Genomic DNA, 25,749 nt, shown 5'->3' with positions numbered 1-25,749 from the left:
CATCGCAAGGATCCAAGGGGCCCAGGACCAGAGATGCCCCCGGGCAGGACCCGGCTACCGCGGGCAGGGCCAGGTGGACGCCAGGACACCTCCACCCAGGGAGACGGCGATGATGGCGACGGTGGGGAAAACAATGACTGTCATTACAACAGCAGCAGTACTACCGCTACTCTCGCCGCCTGCCACATACCGGCTGTCGCTGAGGGCAGTGCCGCGAACGGGGACGGCCCCCGAGGGCGACCAAGCAGCGCAGGGCCCTGGGTTCCGACGGCCTCGGTGTCCACACCTGCACCACAGGAGGACAGCAGTGCCCTCCTCGCAGAGGTGGGGTGACACTTGGTGAGGGCGAGGCCCACGTTCGACACAGCGCCCCATTCGCGTGCTGCCCGTCCCACTCGGTCCCTGCCATGCTCGTCTGCCCACAGGGAAACTGAGGCTCATAGAGACGCGGTCGCTTGCCACGGTCAAACAGCTCATAAACGTCAGAGCCAGTATTTGAACCCAGCTGCCCAGCCTCCACAGCGGGAGCTTCCCCAACACACACTCCTGCAGGGCGTGGGGTTGGGGGGGACTCACAGGACTGGCCGGCGAGGCAGGGGTGGGCGGGGGGACAAAGTCCCCGCTAGAAAGCACTGGGAAGGCAAATGCATCCCCAGAGAGAGACGCGCCCTCAGAGGCCCCGGGGGCCTGGCGCTGACGCACACGCACTGCGACGCAGGAAGAACTGCGAGGTTCAGGGACAGGGTCATGGAAAGCGCCGCCGCCGGAGACACCCGGCGGCGGGGCAGGGGCGTCCTGTGCTCGCCGCCCCATGTCAGCACGCACATGCATGTGCAGGCACACACATGCCTGGGTATACATGTGCGAACACATGCATGTACCCACACACCCCTGCACACACACATATACATAGACACGCACGCACATGAATACACCTATAAACGCACATCACAGGCACACATGCAAGGATGCACATGCACACGCGCACACACATGTGCACGGACACACAAATACACACACTTGATACAAACGCCCAGGGCCTTTCATTATGGGGTCTGTGGCGAGCCCAAGGACCCTGGCAGAGGCAATGGGAAAAACCAGGGAGAAAATTATATGAGGCAATGTTTGGCTCTCAGCAAAAAAGCCATGGAATGTCTTCCCTCAAATCTTGGTTATTTCTCACAGGTCTACGCAGACCCGGCGCATCGTGGGGACAGCGTGTCAGGCCAGCTTCACCCAGGGGGGACCCGGCCCCCAGTTCCTGAGCTGCAGCGGTCGCAGACCTCCCCACACTGCCAGCACCCATGGGGGCCACGTCCGGCTGCTCGTGGACGGTCCCCCCTCAGCTACATGCTCAGCAAGATGGAGCCCAGCACCGGGCCCCTGGCCCCCGACCCCACTCCGCGGACCTCTACAGTGCGATTCGGTGACATCACACGCCTGTGGACGCCATGCCGCTCTTCATGAAAAGAGGCGCAACGTCTTGGAAGACGCAGACTAAAAATACTCCTGGCTTCTCAGAGTCGGTTCACAAAAATAATTACATTTTCTTTAAAAAAAAAAAAACTATATTATAGGCAAGTATGTGTCCAGCTATTTTTAGCTCCTCCTCGACTCCGATATTTTTCTCATAACCACCATCGCAGACTTTTGTACAAAGCCACCCCCCTCTCCGTTAGTAACTGTGCTCTGACTTGGCACAGGGCCGGACTGGGGGCCACACAACCTCCCACGAACCATGGCGGTCTGGGTGCTCCCCAGCGGTGGCAGCATCTGAGCATCACAGAATTCCGGGGGGCGGGGGGACAGGAGAGACACTTGGAGATGGCCCCTCTCCAGGTCGGGCCCGGCACACAGCTGGGGCATGCCCACGCGTGCCGGCCCCTGTCCCAGGCCTCGGGAGTTCACAGGGAACGCCAAGCCGGGGACACCGCCCTGCAGGGACTGCGATCCAGCCAGGGGCATGTCGTGGGCTGAAGCGTGGCCACTGAAATGCAATGGCTATAAGCAAACGCCTAGAACCCGTGACTGCAACCTGGTTTGGAGAAAGGGCCACGGCAGATGCAGTTAAGTTCAGGATCTGGGGCGAGACCCCCCTAGATGACCTGGGTGGGTGCTAAACCCATGGCCATTGTCCTTTTCATTGCAATTGTCCAGGAGAGGAGAAGGGAGACCCTGAGGAAGAGGACACACAACCACAGAAGCAGAGGCTGCAGAAAAGCAGCCCCAAGCCCGGAACCACCCGGGCCACCAGGAGCTGGAAGAGGCAGGGACAGAGGCCTCAGGAGAAGGGCAGCCCCGCCCACGCCGTTAGTTTGGACTTGGGATGGTAAATTTCTGTTGTTGGAAGCCACCCGTCCTGTGGCCATTTGCTAGGGCAGCGCTGGGGAACAAATACAGGGCAAGAGAGAGCAATCGTAGCTCCACGGGGTCCTCCGTGCAGCCCCACGGCTACCGTCCCCTTCAACAGCGACCCCCTGTGCCCCATCAGAGCCTCGGACACAGCAGGTGCCCCCCCCCAGCCCAGCCCAGCCCAGCCCAGCCACGGGAGGGAGGCCGGCACGCTGGGCCCCAGGCGACGAGGAGGCCCCGAGGGGCTCCGAGCCAGGGGCGGGAGGGGGGGGGGGTCGGGGGCGTGCCCGGACCAGCCATCTCTACGGTGCTCCCCGCGTCCCCACCCCACCTCCGTGGCTCTTTCCCCTAAACCAAACCCAAATCAACGCCTGGGGTCCCAGCAGAAAAGAAAGTGAAACTCGTCCACTGAACAGAGTGTTCTCCGCGGAAGACTCAAGCTAGGAAACGTGTAGCTGACTGCCAAAACCCAGCCATCCTGGGAGACAGGGCTGCCGTGCGGTGGAGACCCTCAGACAAAAGGGGCTGCAGGAGGTGCCCAGGACAGTGGACCTCCAGGCACCGCGCGTGAAGCCCACGGAGCCGTCCTGTCGCAGGCCCTCAGGCGTGTTAACTGCTGGACTTGGGCCGATGGTCGTCCACGTCCCCAAGGCTCAGGGGCAAACTCCACGGACAGGTGAGGAAGTGGACACACTGGGACCCGGGAGCACTCACTGCTGGTGGCAACGGGAAGGGGCGCGGCCACCGCGGAAGATGGGTGGGCAGCTCCCCAGGGAGTCACACACACACAGCGGTGCTGCGGGACCCAGCAGCGTCTCTTCTAGGTGCGCGCCCCAAAGGGCTGAAGCAGGATCTCAAACCCCGGCGCGTCCACATTCACAGCGACGTGGCGGAAGCAACCCTGTGCCCACCGCGGGGGGTGGGATGGACAAGACGGGGTCCACCCACGTGGCGGATACGTTTCAGCCTTGAAAAGACTCCTTTCGCCTGCTGCAATGTGGGTGAACCTTGAGGACATGCTGGTGAAGGAAGCCAGACGCAAGCAAAAGGACAAACACCGTGTGATTCCACCCCTGTGAGGTATCAGAAGAGTCACACCCACAGGGGCAGAAAGCAGGATGGGGGGCGGGGCGGGGCGGGGGCGGAGCTCATGTTTACCAGGCACAGAGTTTCAGTGTGTGATGACAAAATAGCTCTGGGGGCGCGGGGTGGTCACGGCACCAGGACAACGGGAATGCACGTGAGGCCGCCGAACACGGTCCGTTTGACGTTTGGCACAGTTTACCACCGCAGGGAGCCCGTTCCGTGGGCACGCCCTGGCACCGTGGGGAGAGTCGGTGGCGACACCGCTGCAGCGCGGCCGTGGCGCACAGTGGGCCCGCAAGCAACGGCTCCATTTACTATGACATCAAGAACAAAACGAGGTGCTTGTTAACAAAGTGCAAGGAATTGTGAGGGAAGGGGGCCATGTCAGAAAGGAGTGGTTAAACGCGCCCGCGCCTGGGGGGGCGCCTCCCCCCGGCCACCCCTCACCTCTTATTAGCAGAGGCAACGATTCAAGGCAGCCAGACTTAGGAACAGAGTCCAGCTGCCCGTCTCGGCAGGGAGGGACTCTGTTTTTGCATTAACCTCCGCGGAGAAGTCCCAGCCCTCTGATGCCTTTCGCTGAAATCCTAAGACGCAGGCCTTCTTGTTATCCTGGGCTCGGCCAGCGCGGTGCAGCCCCGTGACCCGCCAGCTCCCTCCTCTCTCTCGGCTGCTGCCACTCACACTCGCCAGGCAGGCCAGCGGGAGGGCAGCCCGGGAGCCAGGAAGACAGGGGAGGAGTGGACTGTGGCCCCCAGACTCAAGGAGACCCGCGTTCAAAGCCCACCTCTGCCGTCTACAAGCTGTGCAATTTCAGGCAAGACACGTCACCTCTCTGGTCTCGGTCTCCTCACCTGTGAACTACAGAAACTTACCTTCCTAAGGCAGAAGCGGCTGGGAAGCTTAAACGTCCGAAAAGGCCCCTGCAGAGGGGTCTGACGCGCAGTGGGGACACAGAAAGGGTAACCTGACTGGGACCTGGTGGCTTCATGGCCAAGCGTAAGGAGGAGCCTGGTGGGACAGGAGATCACGGCGTCTGCTTCCACCCCCACTGACTGCACGGCGTGGCCGCACGCCTCCCCGGCCACTGGTCACTATCGAGTAACCCCAAGGCGGGGACCGAAGTGACGGGCAGGCTGCAGCCCCTCCGGGGTCACAGCGGGCGGCACGTGGAGCCCCACCCCGCAGGACCCCGCCCACCGAAGGTTGCTCCCACTGCTTCTGGGATTAAACGGGCCAGCCTTGATTATGTTTGGATAAACGATATTTCATGGTTTAGACTATTTGGATTTGATTGTGAAACACGCACGGTACACACCCCCTCCGCCTGGCCCGGCCCTCGGCTTTGAAAAGACAAGGACATTTTGTTCCCCCACCAAAGAAGCGACAGCAAGCACCCCAAGCTTTCAAGGGGGTGACGACAGCTGGTTTCTCTCGAGCAGCAAGATGCTGTTTCAAGGGGACGGTGCACAAAACGGAAGAGGCACACGCGGAGGTCTCAGTCCCCTCCCAGCTGTGAATACGCCCTCTTCTGGGTCTTCACTGCCCACCAGCATTGCCTGGGCACCTACAGGGCTGGGCCTGCCCGGGCGCTGGGAAGCCGGGACAGGGACGCGTGTGGACCTGCTGGAGCCTGGAGTGGGGCCAGCTTCCCAGGCCCCGCCTCCCAGCCAGACCCCAGAAATCCAACTGGAGGGCGATGTGATGAGAGAACCTTTTCCCACGCCCCAGGCCTCTTCTTCAATGTCCTAACTTCCCTCTCGTGGTCTGAGGGTCAGTTTCTCTGCGTCCCCTTACGTCACTAACAACTCAGACCCCTCAGGGGCCACCCAGGGCCGAAGGAGGCTGGATGGGTCAGCGAGACCCCTCCTAGAAGACACTCACATCCGCATCGGTCACTGACCGACACACTGGAAGAAGGCTGTCCCCATGGCCAGCCTCACCTTCCCCAGGGGGAAAACCCCTCCACGCCCCGGGTCCTCCCAGGTGCGGGCATGACTCCCAGCCCAGCCAGGCCTGAGCCCAAGCTCAGTTCTGCTGCCTGTGTGCTGTGCGACGTTGGGCATGCTGAGGACCTCTCTGAGCCCCAGTACCCTCATGCGCAAAAGGTGGGGGACTACCCCTTCTTAGGGGTGTTGTGAGCGTAAGGTGCCTGAGCAAAGCATTCCAAGTGCCTAGGACGTTGCTGGCACATAGTAGGCCCTTTAGAATACAGCAGCAAGTCACGGGAGCAGTGACGGCGCTGGGCTTCCTCCCCTCCCATTCACGCTCAGGAAACCTCCCTGGCAGATGGCTTTCAGAGAGACGGTGGCCAAGCCCTCCGCGGAGCCTGCTGTCCTCAAGGCTTTCCAGCAGCGGCTCCCGCCTCCCTGCCCCTCACACCGGCCTTTGCCTCTGCTGTCCCACGTGCCGCCACCCCAGGCTGGGAGGCCGATCCGCGGACCCTCCAGGGCAGGCGTGAGGAGCAGGGAGTTCCAGCGTCCTCACTTCACAGGTGAGGACACTGAGGCCTGAAGAAAGGAGGCGGCTGGCCAGGGTCACCGAGCCACACCCAGGGCCCTGGAGCACAAGGGCCGAGCACGGTCCCATCTCCGGAGCGTCCCCCTGCGCCTGTTGCTCTCCCGCCAACGTGTCCATGGTGACATTTCATTTCAGACGGGAGCGCATGCCGCGCGGCCCTGAGAAGACACGGGGCGGCCAGCTGTCCCAGCGCGGCCACCGGCAGTCTCCCGCCCAGGACGCCCGGAAGCCCGGTCCAACCACTGACGCCAAAACGGAGGGTCCGAGGGGTTCACCGTGCGGGGCCCCCGACGCAAACCTCCACCTCTGCCTGACCCCTCTGCCCCTTCCACGTGGCCTGAGCAAGATGATGAGTCTCCTTGTCCCGTTTCCAGTACGATCTCCAGCAGGGCAGTGCAGTGCAGCGGGCAGAGCCTGGGGGGGGGGGGGCGATCCAGGTTGGCTCAGCCACACACGCCTTGTGGCCTCTTCCCCACACTCCGCCTCAGTTTCCCCATCTAGATAATGAAGGGACTGGATGAGAGGATGGCTCAGGGACCCCGGATCCTAGATCGTTAAAGCTTATTCAAGCCTTCCGGCCACTGAGGTGCAGCCGGCCCCGGGCCGCTGGGCTCCACGGGGCGGGCGCCGGCGGCCCTGACGCGTCCGGGCTGCCTTCAGAACAACAGAACGTGGCGGCCTTGCCCTGGGGTCTCTGGTGTCGGTGGCCAGTGCTGGTTATTCCCATCCACTAACTGCCTTAAAGTGCTGCATCCAGGCTGCATTAAAAATTAATTACACATGCTATTTTATTGCCAGTGCATAATGTAATGAGCACCAGCTGTGCTAAACAGCCAAACTCCTTTTTAAGACAGCTATAAAAAAAAGAAGAAGAAAAAAAAGAAAGAAACTGCACTTCCAAATGCCTCTCCTGTCAGAGCAGAAAAAACAGCAACATCTTGTATGAATTTGAACAGAATTCTTTGATTTAGCTCTGCCTTCAGAACGGCTCGCAGAGTGGGGTGGAATCTGGCCTGGCTGCGGGTCCCCGTCTGGACGTTGCTGGGACCCCTTGTATCGAAGGACAGTCACGCGGGTAGGTGCCCCTGCCCCCCACTGCGCAGCGTCAACGCCTCTCCGAGCCCCCCCTCCCTTCCCAGCGACTTCAGCCCCCGCTGGTGCCGGAGCTGTGACTGCCAGGCTCTGTCAGACAGGAGACTTTTCTGGAGCTCACCCACGCCCTGAAGCCCTGGGCCACCTCCGCCCGCCTGGAGAGGTGGCTCCCTCCATCCCGGGGCCTTGCAGCTCTCCGCGGCTCCCCCCAGCACCTTCCCCCACCACGGGTCCTAAAGGCAGGCGGCGCGGGGTGGCGTGACCCCAGAGCAGACGGAGCGGGAGGAGAACCCCGCGGCTGGCGCGCAGCAGTCCCGCTGGGTGGTATCTGCTGGGGCCTCAGCCCCTCTGGTGATGCCAGCATCACAAGGCGCACAGATGACTCTACATTTTCAGTAACTCCCCTAAGAGCCCTTTTTCTCCAGTGAGCCAACCCCCAGTGACCTGGGACCTGGCGGGCCCAGAACGACCCAACAACAAACACGCCTTCGCAAAGGGAAGCGCAAGAGCGTGTCTCGAACCTTCCCCCGCCGGAGCGTTTCTTCGGTCCGCACATGCTCACCCACACTCGCTTCTCTTCTTCTTCACCTCATACTCACCCCTCCCTCCAGAGTCTCCACGGAGGCCCTCACACCCCACTGGGGCGCCTCGCACCCCTCGGCAGCACCGAGGCCCTGCGCCGGCAGGGGCGTGGTGGGCACCGCCAGCCCGGCCCGCAGCGCCCCTTGGCTTCCCACCGATCCTCCGGTGTTAATCAAACCCAGTCCAGAATGAAACTACAGCTTGCTTCTTGTTCTGGTATGAAATGTGCAAAGCACAGACCATATCATTAACATAAAACTTCCAGAAATAAGGCCACTTTCCAGACAGACTGTATTAATTGCACCAAGCTTCCACAGCCAGGGTGGTCTAATCCACAGCGTCCCATTGGACGGCTCCGGTTATAAAAACCAACACAAAATGAACACTGGGATATAATTGAAGGAGGAGAAAACGATAGATTCTACAGTTAAACCCTACTATTTACTTACAGGTATTCTTTTATCTTTATTGTCCCTTTAACCCAAGCCAAGAAACCCCAGACTAGTTAAATAACACAGCAAGCACACTTTCAGTAGAAAAGTAAATTGAATTTAACTTTACAGGATAGCCCTGTGATTTCAGCAGATACTAATGACGGCAACTGACTCCTCCTATTAAATCCAAACACTTCCACTTCCCCAAGCTCCAGTCCTGTGTAGCCTCGCGTGAGACCTTGAACTTCACCAAGCTCGCGTATGAATCAATGCAGCTGATGACTATTTGCGGCTTTTAAACGCGCAGGGACGTCTCTCGATGCCCCTTCTCCCTCCCGATGCCGGTACAGGAGCTGAGCTGACTGAGAGGTTCCACGCCTTTCAGGAGGGAAGCTCGGCATCCGGCTTGAAGCAGGCCTCCCCGTGGCACAGGACAAGGACCGCGTGAAGCTGTGAGGGCCATTCTACTCATGCACGGGTCACGATGGCTACCGGGCTCCGCAGGGGGCGTTGTTCTCAGCGCCCGGCGTGGGACCTCGTTCGGTCCTCAACACAATCCTTCGAAGCATAAACTGGCGTGACCCCCAGGTTACAGGAGGGCCGAAGACAGGAGACTTTTCTGGAGCTCACCCACGCCCTGAAGCCCTGGGCCACCTCCGCCCGCCTGGAGAGGTGGCTCCCTCCATCCTCTCCAGGCGGGGAAACTGAGGAAGAGGGAGGAGAAGGACTTGTCCAAGGCCACACAGTTCTACAGGACAGAGCAGCCTGCACCTCAGAGGCTGATAAAACGTCGATGTCTGCCGCTGACAGACATCGCGGTTTCTGTAATTTGCTGAGCGGGGAAGGGTTCAGAACAAAGCGCAGTGGTTTCGAACTCTTCTCTGGACACCCCACCCCTGACCCGGGGACCCAAGCCAAGCCCCGCGCCCAGCCATCCACAGGGACTCAGCCATCGACGCAGACCAATATGATTCATTTCAGAGATAAATACAAGGAGCCTCATTTTGAAGTGTGACATATATATATCACAGATACACTCGTATATGTATGTGTCTGTATATGTGTGTATGTTTTATAGAAAGGGAAACTGAGGCCTGGGGGGTGACTTGTTCAAGGTCACCCGCCAGAGAGAGTCAGGACCAGGACCATAGCCCAATCCCTGGACCCCACAGGCGGCCTGGGGAAGTCACTCGTGGAATTTCTCAGGGAGGAACGTCCTTGCCCGGCCTCAGCTGCCCATCACGTCAGCAGAGCCAAAAAGCAATGAAAGCAATGGGTGAGCGGGGCTCCGAGAAGTCCCCTCTCCCACGTGACCGCCGCCGGAGGTCTGCACTGGGGTCCTGGGAAGCGCGGCCGTTTGGGGTGCTGCCGCCCAAGAGGCACACAGCACACATACCTGCGTGGTTTCCTCCCCCATGAAATCGCACTCTTGTGTAAACAACCGCGAACGCATTCCCGGGCATGCAGTTAACCTGAGCCAAATGCCGTGACACGGGGTTTTCCGTATTGCTTTGGAGAGATAGGTCCAGTGCGTCCTGATCCGGAAAGGAACAAGACAGAGTGAGGGCGGCGGCCCCTCCCCACCTGCACACAGGCCTGCTGCCTCCTCATGGGCTCCCAGGGATGGAACGGCTCCACCCCAGCAACTAATTAAACAGGCGCTAAAAACACTTAAGCAGACAGCCCCGTGCCAGGGACAGAAGCCACCAGGGGACAGAAACCACTGGAATAGGACGTTTTCTGGTATTGAAACTGATCAGAAGACACGGTGGTACGTCCTGACGAGGCTGATTCATGGGGACCCCACGATGAAGGGGAACAGTACTGGGGATCAGTGTGGCGCGCCGGAGGCTGAGCACTGGCCCCCGGAGGGTTGGGACGAGAGGTTCCCGCGGCCCCAGCCACAGACGCTGCACGGCCACCAATGTGGGGGCTGCTCCCAGGCTCAGAACCCTTGCAGCGTCAAGTTATGAAACCCAAAAAGGCCTCCATGCCAGAGGAGCCAACGCCAAAGATGAAACAGGTGCTGGGTGGGCCGCCCAGGACCAAATCCCACCTCTGCTCCTCCAGCCCCTTCGAAGCGTCCTCCTTACAGGTGCGTGGGTTCCCCTTCCTGCCCCTCCCTCCCCCACCAGCCTGCACGCCGCAGGAGGGCAGGGGCCCGTGTGCCTGGCTCTGCCTCGGTTGCACAATGTCTACAAGCTGGGTGCCCAGGAAGTGGCTTTTCATGGTCGAATAGATGAGTGAGTGAATGAATGAATGAGTGAGCAAATGAGTGAGTGAGCAAATGAGTGAATGAATGAATGAGTGAGCAAATGAGTGAGTGGATGAATGAGCGAATGAGGGAGTGAATGAATGAGCGAATGAGGGAGCGAATGAGTGAATAAATGAATGAGTGAATGAGTGAATGAGCGAATGAGTGAGCGAATGAGGGAGTGCATGAATGAGGGAGCGAATGAGGGAGTGCATGAATGAGAGTTCCGAGACCTGAATGTCTCCGAGCCTCATTCTCTCACCTGTGAAGTGGGGAATGAACTGCGTCCTCAGACGGCTGTGAGGATGAAATTCAAGAACACACACAACATGCCTAGCGCAAGGCGGCACACAGTAAGCCCTCCACACACAGCCCGTCTAAGGAAGCGGGCGGCACTGTGGCTGACGGCGGGTGCGTGAGGAACGTCCCCTGCATGTAGGCGGGGGCGCATGGCTCAGTGGGAGGGGTGGCCCTGTCAGGAGGGATCCCGATGATACATTCCACGTCCCCAACCTTGGCCCAGCCACTCACTCTGCCTGCGCCTTGACGTCCCCATCTGCAAAATGGGGGCGGGACAGCCCCTGCACAGCACAGCGGCTTCCGGGCAGAGCCAGCGCCAGCCCAGGGTTAAGCCACACCCCGAGCGCCAGCGGGATCGCATTTCTGTACCGCAGAACTGGACCGAGTCCAGTCACAAACACTTGGGCTGACCTTTGATGGCCCGCCCCCCACCACCTCGTCCCTAAGTGGGGCTGTCCCACCCATGACAGAAGTCACAGGAGCAGGACAGCCGCCCGCACAGGGCAGCACCTGGCACTCTGCAAGCACGGGTCACGGCACAGGCCCGCGGAGCCGGGACAGCAGCCCCGGGCCCCCTGGACACCAGGCCAGCCCCGCTTCTGTGCAACCGCACCACCACGCCCCCGCCCAGATGATTCCACCTTTGCCCCGTGCACTCAAAGCGTGAGCCCGGCACCTCGGACGCCCCCTCTGTCACGGGAGGGTGCCGACGGCTGCGGGCCACCCCGCAGCAGCCAGGCCGCGAGCTCTTGGCCCCGGAGCTGGGGATGCCCGCGGCCCTTCGCCGGGCCGTGGCTCCCGAGGGACCCTCCCCGGGAGGGCATCGACTGCAAGCAAGCTCTGCCCCATGAAAAGCATTTTCCTTTCCCCACCCAAGTCAAGAGAAATCCTACAGGTGCCCTCCACTCTGCGCCCACCCTCTCCTGTCCCGGCCCCTACCTAGCACCCAGGCCACAGGCGCGCCACCGCCCGGGGTGTGTCAGCCTCCAGGCCCGTGGGTCCCCAGTGGGCCTCACACCAGCCTGGGCAGCCAAGAACCGGGACACAAGAGGCCAGGAAGGGGGGCCCCCCGCCCACAAATGCCATGGGCCGCCGGCCACCGCAGGGGTTTGGGTTCTGTTTGGGGACCGAGTAGGGTGAAGACGTAATTAATGATGCACAGGTTGAGTCACCTCACTGGCCGGGGGGTGCCCATCTGTAAAATGGGCAGCCATGCCAACTGGCAGCCTGGCGCACAGTAGGTGCTCAGCGCCTAGGGAGAGACACAGCCCTGCCCCAAGCTCCCCACACACCCCACGAGGCCTCACGCCCCCCTGAAAGGCTCCTTTAGAGTGACTCTGTTTCTTCAGAGTTAATGGGCAACACATTGTCACAAAGAAGAACCTCGGCGTTTTGGACGGCTCGGCAATGTACACAGACAACCACAGAATCTTCTGGCCCAGTTTGGGGGGCGGGGGGGCAGGGCCGGGGGCGGGGGAGGGGTGGCAGAAGAAAACCTCAGATGTTAAGCGTTATCCAATTAAGCTTTAGCTAAACAGCCCAAAGAGATGGAATTTGGAGGTTGGGGGGTTCCTTCTGGGAGACTCTCAGAAAGGGCGGAGGCGTGGGGGGACCTCCCGACCCGTGGGGACCGGGGCGCCGGGGCGCAGTTCTGTTGGCATCCTTCACCACTTCCCCTGGCGCCCCCCCCCAAGAAATGCCTTTTGGGGCGGGGACTGCATGGCCCCCTGAGTCCCCACCTTGCCCGGCCCACCTGGGAGAGGCAGCGGCCGGCTCTGCCGGGGCGCACCCCACCCCCCCGGGCGCCCGCCCCCCACCGCGGCGTCTGTTACCTGACAACTGACACTGACATCCAAAAGGAGCCTCCGTGTGCCCCTCACCCTGAGTCCCGTCACCCGAGACCGGGCGCGCGCTGCAGCAGGGCAGGGGGAAGCAGGGCGGCAGAGCGCCCAGGGCGCGCAGAGGTGAGGTGATCACGGATGCGTGAGGGTGGGAGGAGGAGGCAGCTATGGGGGCCATCGCTGGCAGCTGGGCAGGCCTGCACGGCCCTGGAGAAAAAACAATAGAAAAGACTGGTCAGTCGGGCCCTGGACGGTACAGGGGGCTCAGGGTGTGGAACAGGGGCCCGGGGCAGAGGGCGGCAGGGTGCCAGGCCCTGCGGGGAAGACCTCCGGGGCACAGGCTGGGGCCTGAGGGGGGCCACGTCCACAGCTGCCAGGCTGGGCTGTCTCGGGGCCAGACTCCCGTCCCTGGGGGCCCAACGCAGGGAGCTGTCAGGGGCCCACTCCCAGGCAGGGGCCCCCTGTGGGGGCTGCTGCAGGGGCACGGAGCAGGCTCCACTTGGGCATCTGTTCTCAAAAATCTGGGCCACCCCCCTCTGGGAAACTCCTGGCCACCGCTGTTGGCTCAGTCGGGATGGGCTCTTTGCACAGGCCTGGGACACCTCCAGCCCACTCTGGGGCGCCGGGCCCTGGTTAACCTCCAGCCTGGCCAGCGGCCAGCTGGTGCCTCTCTCCTGCCCACGGTCCTCCTTGGCAGCCCAGGCCCCAAGCCTTCCAGAAGGCTTTGGACACCCCCCAAGAAACCCCTGGCACTGCTCAGGGACCCTCCTGACGCCGCCCCCGTCTGACGGCCACGACGCAGGGCCAGAGCCTGCCTCGCCTCGGCTCCCCGGCCCAGCCTGCATTTGATTTGACCGTTTATCTTAAATGGCTACGAGACCACCAGGGCAAAGCATTTGTGTGAAGCCCTTGCCAAAACCACAAGTGAAGAAGCCCAAATTCCCTGGGTAAATAATTGAGCAGGGAAGCATCAGAGAGACAAAAAGAAAACATCAACAAGACGACAGGCAGCTGGGCCCTGGGCCGGCTCTGCCAGGGCGGCCACCCGACGCTGCTCAGCGCCCCACGCAGGCCCGCAGGGGGTGGGGAACCTGCCCGATCCACGGCCCCACATGGGGTCCCCCATCCAGAAGAGCCACTCTGAACCCACGACGAGCCAGGAGTCACAGGGTTCACCAGGAGCGAGTCTCCCACTGTGCCGTGGGGCGGGGCTTCAGACACCCACTGCCCAGACCGGGAAAGCGACCATGTGGCTGCAGAGAGCTGCATACGCCAGCGCACCGGCTACCGGTCCCGCCAAGCCCTGGCTGCCTGGCTTCAGAACCGGGGTTTTTTCTCTGTTACCCCGAGCTGGGGGCATCAGGGCATTTGAGAAGACCTATAAATGTCCTCCCAGGGGGCCAAAGCTGGCACCGCCCTCCTGGGCCCCTCTGGGCCAAGAAGACCTCCTACCAGGCTAAGCCTGGGGCCCGAGATGTTTCTGAGCTTAAGGCCCAGGAAGGATGTGGCCGAGGACCCCATAAGCAGTCCCAGCCACAGAAGCTGAGCAGAAGGCAACACCCCAGACGGAAGGCAGGCCCCTGAGGAAGGTCAGCAGCACTTGAGGCCAGCATCACCTGGCTCCTCCCGGAAGTTTGCCCTGGCCAGTCCCTACCTGAAACCCTGGACACTGCACGGATGACCCTGCGCATTACGGGGGCCTTGCTTACAGACCACGGAAGGCTCTGGATCATCCGTAACTGTGACAGCGGCTTTGTGCTCAATGCCAATCACAGCCACCCAGCTCAGGGGGGCACATCGTCCCCACTCCACAGCAGGGCGACTGAGGCTCGGGCAGGTTCAGAACTCAAACCCAGCTGTGTCTCCAAAGCCTGGATGTGCCTTGCTCCCCACCTGAGGCTGTCGGGGGGCACCTGTGGGTCTGAGGACTCGGTCAGACCATCCAAGGTCGCAAGAGAGCAAATCCGGGCACAGTCCCAGGTTCTGGGTGAGGCCACCACACAGCCACCAGCACGTACCAGGGCTGAGAAAGCCAACAGGTGCCCCCCGCCCTCGCACCGGGCTTGGTGACGTTGTCCAAGCCGGAACCCGCATCTCCATGGTTGGAAGGAAGGAGCACAGGGCAGGTCCAGCAGCACCTTCTCCTTCTGGAAAGGTTGGGCTTAGGCCAGAGTCAGTTCCCAACTCAGGGAGGGGTGGAGGGCTGGGCTGCCCCTGGAGGGGCTTCCAGGCCTCCTTAGGAATTCTCACCTTGCTGAAGTCCACCTGCTCTGGGCCGCTGAGTGGAGGCAGGGGAAGGGCGCACCAGGGGAGGGGCTTCCAATCCTAAACTGCCAGCAGAGGACTCTCGGGGAGGCTCTGGGCTGCAGCGGCTTCAGCCTGCCCAAGGGTGGGCCTCCAGGAACCCTCTTCTGAAGCCACTGTCAAGGCCTGAGGTGCCGATTGAAAGAAGCCACCTGTTTATTGTACGACTGGGTGTGTAGGAAGAGTCCAGAATGGGCCAATCCACAGAGAGAGACGGACAGAGAGGAGGGGCGGGGGCGGGCAGCGAGGGGGCTCCTGGGCAGGGGTTTCTTCTGCATGAAAAGCTGCCGGCCCTAGAGAGTGGTGATGGCTGCCCAGCACTGTGACTACGCTCAAAACCACTGACTGGACACCTTAAAGTGGTTAAAGTGGGATTCTATGATAGGTGAATCTAGATGTTTTTTAAAGGTCAAGGTGAGGACTGCCCCTGGTCTCAGTGTCTGTCCCAGGCCCCCTCCCAGGTTCCCCCCCACACCCCGTTCCTCCTCAGGGGAGGGGCGTCAGCCTTGCGAAGGGCACCCAGGGACTCCAGAACCCTAGCCAGCGCGCCTGAGGCCCCCGAGGAGAGACTGGCCGGCCCAGAGGAAGCTGGGAGCTCCGAGCGCAGCCCCGGAGCCGGAGGCCTGGGCCTGAACCTCTCCTCTGCCGCTTCCTGGCCCTGTGACCCGGGTAGACCACATTCTCGGAGCCTTGTCTTTGAAGGACGGTAAGGACATGCCCAGCCAGAGCCACGCTTCTAGTAAACACTCAATACGTGATCACCATCATTTGTTTTTTCTCCATTCTGGAACATTCCCTACCCGCCACACAGAAAGGCACCCCGTGAAGCCCTGCAGGGCACTCCTGCAAAACGCACTTTCTTTGGAGGTCGCGGTGGGCTCCCCCCTGAAACTGGAACAGCCCCACGTGCAGGGCGGTATGAGAGGCCCAGGGACCGCAAGACGCCATTCCAGCTTTACCGGGATCCAGGTGGCTTAAGAATAAACCCCTGGCTGGCTAGATTCCTTATCGTGGAAGTTCACTTTCATTACGAAAAAAGAAATAAATGATGGATACATCTGTCACCTCCTTTAGGCCCAGCAGCCTTCCTTGGAGGGGGTAAGAGGACCCCCCCTCTCACAAAGAAGAACACTGAGGCTGGGTGCCCAGCATGAAGCGGCCAGCAGGGTCAGAATCTCCCCAGGCATCCTGTACAGAGAGGTACAAAAAAGTCCATGCATAAGACACCCCCCCCCCCCCCCCGAACGCTTCTTAAGCTCCAAATGAGGGTGGAAGGTCATTGTCACCACACCCATTCGGAGGGGTCGGTAACTGTCCCCCTTGCAGAGACAGGGCCCCGCAGGTGGCCCGGCTCCATGCCTCACACATGCGCACTTCCCCAGTGAACACGCCCACACCCCCCGGCGGGCAGACACAAAAACTCGCCCGGCAAAGCCCCAGACTGCGTTTCAGAGGGATGAGATTCTTTCCCAACGCCGACTCCTCGGGCGTCCCCTCCCACGTGGGAGGGTTACAATCGCCCAGCCGGGAAAGCAGCCCTGGAATACTCCGGGCAGATGTATATTTTTTTCTCCCTACCGGTGCCTTTCAATGGATACATTTTTTTAAAGCCAAGAACTCCTACTGATAGTGCAAAAATGAGTCATAGATCCAGGAGGGCGACAGACAGACAGGGAGCCAGCGCCTGCCAGTGAGGGCCACTGGCAAGAAAACCTGACAATCCCCGCGCCCCTCCCCCCATGCCAAGACATTAATTCTCACAAGTCGGAGAAAATTACTATGCATGAATGCAAAAAGCATGATCAGGAGTAATTAACATGGCTTCATATGCAAATTTTATTAATGCAGAAGTACAAAGTCATTATGCAAATGAAACTTACGTCAACTCTCTTGACAAATATTCATCGCTGAGGCTCAAGTTTCTCCCTCTTTATTTATTTATTTAATTTTCCCTCCCCCCCCCACCCCGCCTTTTTTCCCCCTGCATCTTTATTTTTTTTAGGGGCGCAGGTTGTGCTGGTGGCCGCTGTGGCAGCAGCAACCCACAAGGACTGTTTGACAAGTTTGCAAAGTTGTTTTTCAACCAGAGAAATTTATTCTTGCATTGTTGTTTTTTTTTTTTTTTTTTTTTTTGGTTGTTGGCAGGTACAAGACAGCTCATAGGAGAAGGGGAAAAATAAAAAAATAAAAAGCTCTGGGCAGCAGCAGCCAATCAAAACGCCAGGGCCTGTAATGAGGGCGATTGATGGCTGTTTGGCTTTTACTGCAGGGTAATGAGGAGGGGGAAAAATATGAATATTCATGAGACTGTGCTCCTGCCTTTGATGATTAAAGAAATTTTTAATATTCAAATAAGCGCTTGCCAAGTGATTAACAAAGAACATGCACGCAGAAATATGGAAATGGGCACCGGGAAAGATTTGAGAGCCGAACAGACTGCAGGAGAGGCAGCCCCAAATTTCATAAACAAGATAGGCAGATAACCCAATTCGCACGTGGGCAAATAAAAACATTTCTTTCGGATCGCTTAAATATTTTGCCAGCTACTTGGTCTTAAGAATGATAAAAATGCGCTGTGTTCAGGGGCTGGGGGCGGAGAGAGAGGGAGAGTGAGAAATCACAGGAAGTCAAAGGCATGGCTCACATTTAAGGATCATTATCCTGATTCCAGCCCACCTCCCCCCACCTAACGGGAAATCGGGGCTCTTTTTCCGGTTTGCTAGAGAGAGGAGACGGAAGGAAGCCAGCTCGGGCTTAAAAACCCAAGGCCGGCCTGTTTGAGGTGGACACATGCACACGCATGGTCATTTGTTGCTTCTGGGGCGGGGGCGGGGGGGGGCGGGCAGCAAGAAGAGGACGGTGACTCCTAGAGGGAGAGGGGTGTGATTTGGGGGGACCCCAGTCTGGAGAGCTCAGCGCCTCCTCTGCACTAGAGCCCTGGTCAAAACACATCAAGAAGCTGAAAGGACTGAGACTTCGGTGTGGGGTCTGGCCTGGCCACAGCAAGGCCAGCCACGTGGGGACCAGCTGCCACCGAGGGAGAGCACCTCCAGCAGCTGCCGGCCCCAGGAGCTGTCTGTCGGGCCGGAGCCTCCTATTTTTGCAGCTCCCGTGCGCTTCCCGCGGAAGCACACAGGAACGGTGTTAGCTGGTAAAATGATCCTGCGGTTAAAACACGTCTAATTAGCAGCCGATGACATCCATTTTGGCAATGTCCTTCCTACCTGAAGGAAGTGGAGTGCCACCTTAAATGAGGCAGCACAGGTGCTCACCAGGCAGGTCCTAGCCCTGACCCACCACCCTGCCCTATTTTTTTTTTTTTTTTTTTTGGTGGGGAGGGGGAGGGAGGTACAGGCAGGGGCGGGGCCGAGATAGCAGGAACCCAGGAGGAGGATTCTAAGGCACCTTCTTTGTTACTCAATTTCAGAGCTACAGGGGTCATAGGGGAGGGGGGCAGGGCTGGGGGGTGTTCCAAAAATAAATTCCTTCAATCCACAGGTATTATTTCATCTCTTTTTCTTAGTTCCTAATTACCAAGGTCTGGGAGCCAGCAAAGACTGGAGCCTGTTTTTCATTTCGTTATAAAAATATATAGAATAATAAAGCAGAAAGGGAACGCAAGCAGGCATTTCAGTGAACACCAAAAGTCATGTGTAAACCTGCAAGGCTAGAGGGTAAGTGGTGTGCCCATGGCCCAGTTGGTGGCCACAGAGCGTTGGGGGACCAAGGAGTCCCCTGGAGAATGGTGGGGCTCCCCAAGCTCCACTGTCCACTTCCAAGTTCTCAGTCTACGTCTGAGGCAGGTGAAGGAGCTGGTGGGCCCCCTCACCACCTGGACCTGGCTGGGCTCCGAGAGGGCCACTCGGGGCAGGAGCACAGAGGGAGGGCAGGGGAGAGGTGGGCTTGCCAGGGGCCCCCAAGAACATCTCTGGGCGTCCACAGTGACCACCCAGAGACCCCACGTGCCACCTACAGCCCTGTGTGGAAGGCAGGGTGTCCTCCCGCACCCACCCCCTCGAGAAGGCCTGGCCAGGGAGGCCCATCCTCTGATACCTCAGGCCAGGCCGCCTTCCTCTGGGCACCTCCTCTCCGCACATGGAGCTCTGTTAACGGTGACTCGCCGCCTCAACTATTTTTGCTCCCCAGCATGCTGCGCATCTAATGCATCCCAGGAAAGGGAGAGGCAAGGCCCAGGAACAATCATGCCCCCCAACCACGCCACCAAAACCTGTTGGCCCCCCTCTGCCAGGACTGAGGAGGGAACGTCCTCCCCAGCAGCCGCGTCTGCGCTGGTACACCCCTTCCCCGGGTCCAGGTGGCTGCCAACCCCAATTTCCTCAAGATGCAAGCCGCTGAGGTACCTGGGGCAGCGGGCCCCCTTCCTGCACCCTGAGCAGAGGATCCGTGAGGTTCCTCACGAACGCCCAGCCCTCCTGTGGCCCTTCCCAGGGAGGCAGCAGATGGCACTTCAGGCCTGGCGGCGGAGGAAGGGTGTGTCCTCACTGTCCTCTGTGAGCAGCGAGGCAGGGCAAGGTGGAGGGAGCGGACTGGTCCAACCCCTGGGCGGGCACCGATGGGGCAAACAGGAAGCTTCCACGCTGCTCTTTGCTGGGCGCACGGGGAAATCCCTGGAGCTCTCTGAGCCGCTGGAGCACATGGCAAAAGCCCTAAGCTCCAGCCGGAAGTTGAGGCCCGTGCACCCTGGCTTCACAACACCCACAGGAAGCAGACAGGAGTGCTCCGGGGCAATCTCAGCAGGCAGGGCCCACTGAATCGGGTCCCCGATCCTGGAATGGGCAGGCCGGGGACAGCAGAAGGTGAAACCATGCGTTCCACTAAACTGCGTGCCTGCACACCTACTATGCAGATATTATAAGTATGTGCACATACCATACACACATGCATCTATCAGCAAAGTGGACATGCTACAGCATCTGCTCACATGCCCAGGAATCGACAGAGCCCAAGGACAACTTGGAGGTGACAGAGTCTCTGAGTGTTACCAGCAAAAACAGCGGGTCAACACCTAGCAGAGGACCTGGCCTTTTCCCCAACCCAGGCTTTCTTTTTTTTTTTTTTTTTAATTTATTTTTTCAAATACATTTGTCTCTGCCTACCCCCCACCACTTTCCCTTGCCCCCTCCTTCCTTCCCTCCCTCAGCTCTTCCCCTTTGGTTTTGTCCATGCGACTGAGGCTTTCTGCTCGGCTTCCAACTTCAGCCGCCTGTGCCCCAAAACCACCTCTCCAAGCTCCTCTGATAACGTTCCCTCAGGTTTCCCCCAACACTGCCACACGGATCTTCACGGCCCACCCCTGGATGAAAAGCACAGCCTTTAAGCTGAAGTAAAAAGCTGGCTATGTCCTTTGGGTTCCTTCCAGGCCTGGAGAATTTGGGACTTGGGGTCAGGAACCTGCAGCCCGGCCTCCAGTGACCGGCTTGGCCAGGAATCCCTTAGGCACGTTCCCATTTCCGCAGTTGTGTGCGCGCGTGCGTGCGTGCGTGCGTGCGTGCGTGTGTGTGTGTGTTGGGGGGATGGAGGGCCTAGTCGAGACTGAAGTCACATGTCACATGAGGAAAATAAGCCAGGAGATGACTCCATCGAACGACACGTTTCTCTTTCCCATCAGCTTCCACAGTGCCTGGCATCTGAGGAAGGAATGACCTGGAAAGGCTGACTCCCGCCCCTTGTTAAAAACTGGGTCCCCTTATAGATGGTGTGTAAAAGCAGGCAGGTTCAGCACGTTGTGACGCTGCTTGGGCTCAGCCGCCCTGCGTGCTGAGGGAGGAAGTCTGAGCTCTGAGGATCCTGGAGAGTTCAGGGTGAAAATAACGCAGCCCAGCCAATAAAAGTCACACCAAGGGACAGGGTGCCCAGCAAGGAGGGAACTGCGATGACGCAAGCCAGGAGCAGCCGGGAGAAGGGACTTCGGTTCCAGGTGCGGGGAGGGCGGGATTTGAGGGCCCCCGGCGTGGCCCGGCATTCCCCAGGTCAGCCTGTAAAGCGGTACCTGGGCAGGATGGAAAGAGCGACTCAGGGCCCTCCTATTTGTAGGTGGAATGAAATTTTAACTTGATTAGGAGAAGGCAGGTTGCGGAAAAAGAAAGAAAAACAAATCAAATTGCAGAAAAGGGGACCTGCTGTGGTTTAAACACATTTTTTTTGTTGTTGTTTTTAGTTGTATTTATTAGAGTTCCATGCGATTGGTCTCTCCTACTATAATTTTTTTAAAAATCCAACTCTCCCCTGGATTTTGTTCATTCTTTTTCCCCCCTTTTCATTTCGTTTTACCTTTTGCTAACAGACACACAGAGTATTGAGGTTCAATGCCTTGCATCACATAAGAACAAAATCTTTCTATGGCCTCTTTATGCTTCCAAGCCAAGTCTGAAATGTCACTAAAGCACAGAACAGGCCTGTAATTACTTCCAACAAAGTCGTTCCTTTAACTGAGTTCTCTGTATGCAGATGGCATCTAATGTACACACTGTGAGCCTGCCTTTCAGCACAGGTAGCATTTGACGACTGAAATCACAAATTTTCCTCTAAGGGAGCAGTCTGACAGGTACCTTCCTGCTTTATTTTTTGATGTGAAAGCCATTTTCCTCCCCTAACGCACCAACGGTGACGTACAGCGCGGGCACAACAAAATTTGTAAAAATTAACACTTCGCAGGATTAATTTAATAAAGATCGTTAGCACATTAACTCCAGTAACACTGCTCCTTACGATTCCATCCCGCCACGCTCCCAACGCCGCTGCAGCCGAGGCTTACGTGCAGCTGAGGTTTATACCGCTATTTAATGTAATTACAGAAACCGGTAGCAGGGTCCTCCACGGAAATAGCATTTCTACTGCAGAGTAGTCCCCTTAGAAACGGGGGGAAATCGCCGCACGCTGACTTTGATTTCGCTGTCATTTTTTTTTCCTTGGCTGTCTTTGAAACAGATGTGCTGGACCTCAGACTGAATTCACTCCAGAAGCCTTGCAAAGGCTGCAGATAAGTCAAGCCTCGCCTCCTGGCGTTTATTTGTTTTTGAAACCATTAAAAAAAATTTTTTTACGAAGGGATTAGCCAAAGAACATATATGCATAACCCATAGACACAGGCAACAGCGTGGCCGTGGCCCCGGGGGAGGGGGGTGACGATGGGGGCGGGGGCAAAGAGGAGGGAAATGGGGACATCTGCAATAGTGTAAACAATAAAGTAATAAATAAATAGTTCTTTCCTACCAAAAAAAAAAAAAAATGTGTGAACCTGCAGGCTGTCCTGGGCTCTAATTCCCAGCCCAGCACCCCCTGACGACAATGCCTTTTCAGATACCTCACAACAATGTGGTGGAGAAAAAGGCAGCAAAACGGACGCCTCCCTGGCTTTTCTTCCCACAAACAATGAGCGCGTAGCTGGATCCCAACGTGCCCCGGCCCCGGCGGGGACTGGATTCGTACTGCAACCTCAGAGGCAGGATCCAGCAGGCCCTGTCGGGGAGGCCTCGGAAACTAAACAGACACGAAACCAACCAGAAATAAGGAATAAAAAAAAGCTTTGCAGCACATCATGCAAAATGGCAGAGAGATGAAGTCGCGAGGCTGAGAGGCACAGCCCTGAGCCGGCTCGCGGTCGAAGCCGCGGCAGCCTCCCTGGCCCGCCTCCTGCCCTGGGCGCTGCCAAGTGCAGACAGAAGTGAGACCCGTCTCCAGGCCGGCTCCCCGCCTGTCCCTGTGCCTTCGGGGTGACTCGGGGGGCGGGAGTATTTTTTTCTTCCCTGCGTGCATTTTCAAAACCTTATCCTACATCCTCATTTCCTTGAGATGGGGGGGGGACATCAGTGTCACTGAGAAAACGTCACTCTGTTTTGCAAAATCCAGCAGCTTCCTTGGCAGCAAGAGAGGCTGGCTGGCATTATACCCTCATTTGACAAAACTACTATTTCTGGGCATGAGCTCAAAAACAGGTAGGAAGCAAATGCTGAGAAATAAGGAAGTAAAAACAGCCAACAGATTCTTCACTACCAAGAACGCCAAGCGTAAACATGATTTATTTAGCTGTGTGGAGCGCGTCTGTCCTCCACGCAACTAGGCGCCCACTCGGGTTAGGGGATGGCTGGGGAGGAGGGGATGGCTGGGGAGGAAGGGATGGGAAGGGACGGAGGGGGGCAGCGGGGGGAACGCAGGCACCGGGGGAAGAGGTGTCAGAACTGCGAGGACTTCCTGAGCAGTTCTGTTCAGAGTTTTAGGAGAACAAGAATCTTCTGCCCCCAAATACATGCATGTGTCAAAGAAGGCTGCACTAATCTGCTGGTTAATTAACGAGCTGCCACTAACAAAAGAGAGAAGACCCAGTTCATACAAACAGTGTTTACATGGGCGTTGCGCGATCCTGTCGCCCACCTCCCTTCCTTTTTGGCAAACCATGTGGGCTGGTGTGGGGACAGGCATGGAGGCCTCTCGGGTGGGGGTGGGAGGTCCAAGCTTCTGTGACCAGACCTCGGGGGGAGGGAGGACCATGCCCGCCCTCCTTGCCCATCCCGGCGTGCCCGCGTGGAACTGAGATCTGTATTCAATTAAGGAGCACCAGACAGCCTCTGGTTCCGTGCCTGCACCAGCAAAAGCTACGGGGGTCTGCTGCGCCCCCCACTCCACTCCAGCTCTGATGCTGGGGAACAAGGACTCCCTGGGGTCCCCCCGTGGGAAAGGCCGAGGGCCACACTCCCCCACTGCGACCCCAAAACCCAAGCCTGAGGCCTTGGCCGTGCAGGGATGAACCAACGAAATCCATAACGCAAGCATTTGCATTTTCTAAGTAGCAAGTCTAAACCACAGGTTCTGGGCCCTGGCAGAGGGGATTCCTGTTGCAACTCCAACTCAGGTCACTCAGCATTGGCTGGGGGGAAAAAAAGAATGCAAGCCTCTTCGGAAGAAAACAACAACAAAAAGTAAGACAGAGCCCCGGCAGGACACTTGGGGCCTCTCACTTCCCCAGCGAAGGGACTGTTTCAGAGCAGCCAGCTGTGCGCCGGCTCAGTGGGCACAAACGCCAATTTCTGTTCGCCTCTAGAGGCGGCAGCAAAAGCGAAGCAAGGAATTCCCACCAGTCTGCACAGAGTTGCTTCCTCACCTGCAAAGAGCAAGACTGTGCACTTAAAGGCTGCCTGCTGTATGCACTCCTCCCTAACCCAACTCGGCTGCGCTCCCGCGGCCCAAGTCCTCTCTTTCTGGAGCCAAATGTCAGGAAAGACACCTTTTTGGGTATGTCCAGCTCAAGGGCAACAGCAAACCCGGTCTGTGTTAGGGTTCTGAATCGCATGATAGCCCCCAAACAAGGAGCTGGGGCGAGGGGCAGTCCCATAAAATGAATGGGAACGGGAGGGATGGGTTTCCTATTGATACTAGGTCACTAAATTGAAAATTCGAGTCCTCTCCTTACACGCCCCACCTAAGTGCCCTAATTTTCCCCCTTACCTTGAACATGACACGCTACACGAAGAGCTTTATGATTCCTTGTCCTTTACAAACCAGTCACCCTGCCCCTGGAAACTGAGCAATGACAGTCCACTCTTTTGCATCTTTGAAATCAGCAGTTGCTCCACTTCTCGGGAAGGGTTTGTCCTCCCACCGGGACAGCGGCCGGAGCGCACACAAACTGGACACCCCCATCTGACAGATGAAGAAGCGACGGGCTGGCTCGCCCGGGGCCACTTAGAAGCAGACGTATCTGAGACGGGCAGGGCGAGCCCACGATCGGTGCCTCCACACCGAGGTGGTCCCTCACGTCCCAGCAGCAACAGGTACTGACCGAGGGTGTCCCCAGGGCTCAGGGGCTGCTCTGAGAGGCCACACTTCTAGAAAAGCCTATAGAAACATCTGGATTTCCGAAAGGAATGCAACTGAAGATGCTCACTCACCCTCCGAAGGAGGCCGGCCTGGGACCCCTCTGACTCCCAGGGCTCCTGGTACTTCTTTCAACACGATCCAGCCGACAAAATCCCCCACCCCTAGGCACGCCTCCCACACGCGGCTCCTGAACACAACCAGGCAAGTCACCTGTGCCCCGCAGACTCGCCACAGCACGAGCAGCACACCGCAAGGCTGCCCGCCCTGCCCCGCGGACCCAGGGTGTGCGCCTCCCAGGGAACGATGGGGGGAACAGGGGCTCCCACACTCTGCCCCCAGCCTTAACCTAAAACCAGAGGGAGAAATCGCCAGTAGCTTTCACCACGGTTGAATCATCAAAAGAAAAACAGCCAAGTTGGCCTCCTCCTCCCCCTCCCCCGTGTAACGGCCATTAAGCCAACCAACCACAGGCTACCTGTCTTCCAAGCAAACATAAACAATTACCCCCCCCCCACACCTTGTTTCCCCAAATCCTGAAACGGACATCCTTCCCAAGCGACTGCAGGGACCCAGGATGGGGCCCCTTGCACACACACGTGACCAGTGTTCTCTCTCCCTTTCTCCAAAGGAATCCGGTAACTTAAATATTAACCAAGCACGAGAATCTGCCTTTTCAGTCTCGGGCCATTAGGAGGGCTGGATTGTGATCTTTGCCCGTCGTTACAGATATTCAAAGGCAGATTCTGTCTTGTTAGAACTATTATAAATGGACGGCTGAGAAATCGACCAGCAAGTCCAGGCAGATATGAAAACCTTCCTGCCCGGGACTGCCAGCAGCTTTTGCAGTTTCCAAGTGTTGAATTTGTTACCTTTTCCACCTGGCCTTTCAAAAAAAGCAAATTGACAAATACCTTCAGAGTCCTCCAACAGAAAAGCTAGCTGCTCAAAGTTCGGGTTCAAGCAATCGGAGAATTTTTTTTTTTTTTTTTTTTTAAAGATCAACTCTTACTCGAAATGCCATGAAGGCATCAGTTACAAAATACGGTATTTCTGGGAGCACAGAAAGTGCGGTACCCTGATATGATCGGGGCCGGCCCGAATCATAAACAGATAGGTTACATGCATATTTTTTTAAAATTACCTTGACTCT

At 58.1% G+C, this 25,749-nt stretch overlaps 1 protein-coding gene across 4 annotated transcripts in view; it reads right to left on the bottom strand.

The window, feature by feature from the left end:
- The window catches only part of BCL11B (BCL11 transcription factor B), an 87,820-nt gene that overhangs the window by 37,061 nt on the left and 25,010 nt on the right, over nucleotides 1–25,749 (bottom strand). For 2 of the 4 annotated variants that reach the window (XM_054566939.1, XM_054566940.1), the window contains exon 3: nucleotides 12,453–12,668. The exons of the other annotated variants lie outside the window; for them this stretch is intronic. In XM_054566939.1, the coding sequence (XP_054422914.1) occupies nucleotides 12,453–12,668 (216 nt within the window). The remainder of the gene's footprint in view (nucleotides 1–12,452; nucleotides 12,669–25,749) is intronic. 4 annotated transcript variants of the gene reach the window in all.

Source organism: Pteronotus mesoamericanus, unplaced genomic scaffold (assembly GCF_021234165.1).
Source record: "Pteronotus mesoamericanus isolate MK-2021 breed Mesoamerican mustached bat unplaced genomic scaffold, CSHL_Meso_final contig_182, whole genome shotgun sequence".
NCBI lineage: Eukaryota > Metazoa > Chordata > Mammalia > Chiroptera > Mormoopidae > Pteronotus > Pteronotus mesoamericanus.
Note: the sequence above shows the minus strand (reverse complement) of the source record. Positions and strands in the feature narration are given on the sequence as shown.